The 5,680-nt window shown below is 45.1% G+C and overlaps 1 protein-coding gene across 3 annotated transcripts in view; it reads right to left on the reverse strand.

Moving 5' to 3' along the window:
* LOC102205018 (microtubule-associated protein 4-like) overlaps nucleotides 1–5,680 on the reverse strand; it is a 73,979-nt gene that overhangs the window by 10,152 nt on the left and 58,147 nt on the right. For 2 of the 3 annotated variants that reach the window (XM_005747214.2, XM_005747213.2), the window contains 2 exons: nucleotides 1,062–1,175; nucleotides 36–122 (listed from right to left, as the gene is read on the reverse strand). In XM_005747214.2, the coding sequence (XP_005747271.1) occupies nucleotides 36–122; nucleotides 1,062–1,175 (201 nt within the window). The remainder of the gene's footprint in view (nucleotides 1–35; nucleotides 123–1,061; nucleotides 1,176–5,680) is intronic. The other variant, XM_005747215.2, reaches the window with a different exon arrangement.

Genomic DNA, 5,680 nt, shown 5'->3' on the forward strand with positions numbered 1-5,680 from the left:
TGTGATTCTGTTAGAAGGAAATATTGGGAGGATACCTGAAAACGCTCCCATCAGGTTAGCATCCATCTTTTGTGCGGGGCTGGTCTGAAAGCCCAGAGGATTAGAATAAGTTGCCACGGAGACTGGCAGCAGGGAAGGAGGGAGCAATGGAAAAGGTGAAGAGAAGAGAAGAGAGAGAGCGATGAGACGCAGGCAAATATATAGAAGAGAAGTCGACTGAGTGGCGGCGCCACTGGGCGTGACGGCATTAACGATTCAAAAGGTGTGACGTGAGGGCAGAGAGCAAAGAGGAGAGCAGACACAAATCCTTATTTATACTCTGTATACAGTCTATGTTGCTCTGTGTTGGAATGATGCTCGAAATACTTTACACAGAAACACGAGTGGGAGTCAGAGGAGTGGCCCAAAGAGGCTGCGCCGCTCAATCGTTACTTTAAAACGATACATTTAAACTACATTTACACAATAATTTGGGTTTTTACCATGTAATGCACATAATTTGTATCTACACTGGACAAAGACAAAAACCATTAGCGAATAAGCTGCATGGGTTTGGAAACGTGGTGGCTACACTCTGAGGCTGCTCCGCCATGCAAAGCAAAGTAACGTGAAGCTCCAACTGCGCCCAGGCGAGGAGCAGCCAGCGTGAGAAGCTTTTTGGAAATCACAGAGAACGACTGATGCAAACATTTTAATCAACAGTTTATATATAAATATTTGGACATATATTCAATGTCAGTTTTCTTAAATCCTCCCTGACATCATGTTCATGCTTCCAGTTAGTGATACACTTGCTTTGTGTGTATATGTGATGCCCAAAGTCTATCTAGAGCTAATTCTGAGACAGAAAACCTTGAGATGGTTTGGATATGGGGCAGTCACTGGTTTGGAAGCTACAAAGTCAGACTCGAGCACTGGTCCAGTCCAGTTTTTCTGGTCAAAAACGACATCATTTCCTGAAAATGTCCCACTGTGACCACAGAAGGTCCAAACGATGTCGTGAATCAGTGTTAACAAGTGAAGATGAAAGGACGATACTGTGGAGCCACTAAACTCTGTACCTGATAAGAAGTCTGAAGCCAAGGCCTGCTGCTGGTCAAGCGAGTGTGGCCACACCTCCCCCTGCGGCTCCGGGTGCGACGCTGCCGTCTGTCCCCCCGAGGTCAGTTTACTACCTGCAGCCGCAACACAGATGACTGGATGTTAGTTCACTCGCCTCGGTGATCATGCTGATGTCTTCATTTTAATGACACAAGGCTACCAAACTCACACAAACATGCTGGCATACACATTACACAAATACAACAGGCATTGCCAAAATATACACAGTTGCACGGAGGGTTCTGTTGCACGAAAGAAAGACGCACACAGACACACAACTGTACTCTCACCTGCTAAATTTCCTCCAAAAGCAGATATCCCAGTGCTACACAACCAACAATCAGTGGTGTTTGCTATGTGCTGCTCAGTGCCTCTGTCTGTCTCCACTGCAGCCTCAGCTGGCTGTGAGCTACTAACACTGTGAACCCCCAGTCACACATACACACATGCACACGCAAAATCACCACACACAGGGACACAAACACACAGACACACACACGCAATCACAGTCGGGGAGTCTGGCTTTGGTGTGGTGACGTTTTACTGTCTGTCTAGTTCAAGTCCCAGGCCCCGCCAGCTAGCGCCTCCCCTCACACTGCCTGACTTCGCACAGCCCTCTCCTTTCCTCTCTAACCCTGTAATCATGCTTCAGCTCTTGTCCAACAAGTCCCAGACCTCCAACTGACTGTTTGGGTGCAAGAGGTTAAAACGGAAAGAGTCTGCGGAATGAGGACGAGGAGGGAATGGCAGGCTGGCGTCAGCGAGGACGCAGAGAGGAATTGATCAGACGTTTCAGTGAGAAGAGATAAGAAAAGCAGAAAAGAGGATTTCTAGGATGAGCGAGCGTAAAAGAGCAGACAAACAGAGCAAGGAATAGAAGAAACGGGAAGGGACTGAGGAAGGGGAGTAATGGAGGGAGGGGAGTAGCTGCGGAGAGAAGGAGGGATACACCGTTGGCAACCCTCTCCTAGCTGTGTCCACAGAGGGTGACAGTGAGGCGAACAGACAAGACGCCACCCAAAGTCAAAAAAGCTTTCATATATCAGACGTGCACGGGGCCGTGGCAGGGTGCGCATCGTCTGTCTCGACAGGAGGCAGAAAACACTCCGTCGGCAGGGTCACCACTCGCTCAAAAACACTGGTGCTCGAGCTCAGGCTGGATTGGGTCGGTCCCTCTGTCTGCCCAATGAGATCACAGGCTACATACAATCAGGCACATATTTCTACTGCTATGGTTCTGTCCAAGGTGCTGAAACCAGCAGGAGCGGAGCCTGAAGTGCACAGTATGGAACCTTGCTCCCTAATCTGTACACGAACCACCACTCGATAAAGAAGATTAGGAAGATATTTCAAATATTTTCAATTCGCTCTGCTTCTGTGCTATTATTAGAAACACCATACTGTCTGCTGGGCACCCATCACTCAAAGAAAACATCTGTAAGGCAACAGTAGAAGTTGTACTAGCAGCCAGAACCAATCAGTCAGAAGCCTTTGTAACTGTGGTCGCTGCACGCTTCGTATGACCTTGCTTCACTTCCAGTCAGAGCTGTTACTACATGTGGGGTTACAGCGCTCCACAACCCAGCATGGACCTTACACCCACCCATAAAATAACTGTAAAAAAGAAAAGAATGAAACAAATTACTTCGACATAAATTGCACAGGTACATTGGGAACAGTTCATAATACCGCCCACTAGTCCAATCACACCACGGAACATTTATTTTTCTATGTTTATGCAGCACTGGCGGCTCGTGGAGTTAGCGACATATGCTAGCTGTGGCAGCACAGTCAGAGATGCGTTTTTAAAAGTCTGCACGTCATCAGCAGACACTAACTGCCTGCTAAAGACTTGCTGGAACTATCTGAAGGCTAAGTGACCCACGAGACCATTGCCGAGCTTCAGCACACTCTTAATGGTATTAGAGTTTTCCAGAGTGATTCATGATGAAAATAAATGTGCATGTGTAGATTTAGTCCAAACGGTTCTCATGTTTCCTCCTGTTTCCGAATGTGTTGGTGGCTGACCGGAAAGCGTAACATACCAGCGATTTGTCACATGGCGTAGCGTGTTACGCTTCAGGAGTACGAATGTGTTGTAAAGACGCTGAATCCTGAAGCCTAACAGGACTCTCATGTTCCCAAAGCCTCTGGGTTAAACTTGCCTTTTTGGATCTTTGTTTTATTTAACATCAATTATGCTGATGTGCATGATGGCTGGATGTTCTAGTATTCAATTGTTCTTTTATGTTACCAATATGAATGTGACTGTTCTCCTCTTTCAACTACCAGAACTTTGGAAAGCAGCACATCCTTTCCAGTAAAATACCAGGAAGTTAGTCAAAGTTAAGCCACTCCATAATACTGCCAGCTGTCCAACTACTTACAATGAAGATGGGAAATATTGATTCTTTTTCTGCAAACTTTAAACCACTTACACTATATTTTTGGTCTCCTTTCCCGTAAAATACCTGCTAATTTAAAATGAAGAGCGTGCTACTTAAAATGACTTACAATGTAATTACTTCTGCCTACAACATGCTGATCGTTCATGCCTCATTTCCTTGTACCGATCTTGGCACGTTCACAGATATCTGCAGAAAGTTTCATTTCAATATTAGTCTTTTAATCCACTCGTCTGCACATACTGTCTGCATCACACCAGATACAGCGTCCAGGGGCTGAAATTTGCACTTAAGTGTTCACTTTTGTGTGAAACAATGGGATCTGGGCTTGGTGAATGTTTTTGCACCTCAGGTCTTTTAGCTTAGACAAATTTTGAGTAGTTCAGCTCAGTCCGCGGGGGAAAATTTCATGCTGGATTTGTGCTGTTGTGTTTAATGTACCGATGGTGAACTGCTCAGCCTGAAAGAGGGACGAAGACCGACTGTGAAGCAGCACAAGTGAGTGCAGGTAAGTGTGTGCGCCAATTTGAACAGCTCCTAGCAGGCGAGTCAGTGCGCAACAGGACGCTCATTACAGCGTCAACACTCATCATGACTGCTTGACCTTTAACCGTCTCCCTAGAGGGCAACACTGAGCTCTGCTGGCTGATTTTGTTTGAGCATTGCTAACTTTGCAATGCAAAGTTTAAACTTTGGGGAACCTCAGCTTTTGAAAACTTCTGTTGTGTGTTATTTTTAAAGAAGTGTTAGCGCTAGCAGACTTTTCTTGTGGTATCACAGGTCCCACCACAGATACTAACCCCAAATTGCTCTCTGATGGATCCATCGGAGTATGAACGTGTGTGAATGTTAGCTATGAAGCACTTAGAAAGGCGTGCTTGTGTGAATGGGTGAATGCACAAGTTGTGTGAAGCGCTTTGAGTGCTCAGATGAGTAGAAAAGCACTATGTAAGAGCCAGTCCATTTACCATTTGATGGTAACAGGCTAGCTTTTGGCTTTCTAACATTTGTCTAGAGTTGAATGTTAACCAATGTGTCTGCATCTGTTAAATTAAAAAAACAAACCAATAAGGAAGTGAAATGGATCAAATGTGTGACACATCTGAAAGCAGCAATGTTTTCATGTAAACGTGGAAGATCATAACTGCAAACCTGCTTTTCCTGAACCATAAGATTCTGCAAACGCCTGTTCAAATGTAGTCATTTCATCTTTCACATAGCATCTGGATGCGGCTCACACTGAAATTTATATTCGGTGAGGTGCTGGATTGATTTAAAGAGGAGGGGAAACCAGTTCCACTCCAGTTCCAGTCTTACATTTGTAACGCCTAAGCTGTCATGTATGGCTTATTTTTTAAAGTGGACATAAAACAGTAAATGTATGAGTTTAATTTAATCACTTAACTCAAAAACTGTCATATATGTAACTCTGTGAAGCTGGATTTAAGGAGGAAGTCTTAGGGGGTCGCTTTTGTACCTGGATGCAACAATGAGTTTTATGTAAAGACAGCAGGGTTGTTTGGCTATCTGAACTGAAATGGAAATGCACCTGTTAGCGCTAATGTTTGGGTTTGGGAAAACAGCAGTTTAACCCACATACTCGTTAATGTTAAGGCTTGGATTTGTTTTAGCCGTGTGCTAAAGAGGCTCCAGAAGAGGCGACCTTTGAAATGAACTCCCATTTGTTAGCACAGCCTTTGTGCTGAAAGTGTTTGAACAGGCACTGATTCCATAAAGAAAAACGATTTGCTTGTTACGTGCTTGATGCTAACAGATTAACTCCGGTTCTTTCAGCTGGAAGTTCAGCTCAGTTGTCTTGGACCACTTGATCTCTAAGGGTGGTCACATCAGCACTGCTTTCACCATCCAGCTGTAGGTCCAGTAAGCAATCAATGCTGCTAAAAAACAAGCCTCCAAAAGCAAAATCCCTCAGCTAGTATGAAACAAGAGGGTGCCTTTGCCCAGTAAGGGCCCGAGAATAATAAGTGGGAGTCTTTGTGTATTGAAAGCTAAATTCTGCATTACGTAAGAGCTGCTGCTGCTGGGGGTTGCCTGACCTCAGTATGAGGACAAAATATGGCAACACAGACTGCAGCAGCTACTGCTTAGACACATCAGAGGCATCTGAGGACACACTCAGAACTGCTCTGCCATAACCGCACACACAGAGACAC

The sequence above is a fragment of the Pundamilia nyererei genome, unplaced genomic scaffold (genome assembly GCF_000239375.1).
Source record: "Pundamilia nyererei isolate P.nyererei 1_Seehausen unplaced genomic scaffold, PunNye1.0 scaffold00191, whole genome shotgun sequence".
NCBI lineage: Eukaryota > Metazoa > Chordata > Actinopteri > Cichliformes > Cichlidae > Pundamilia > Pundamilia nyererei.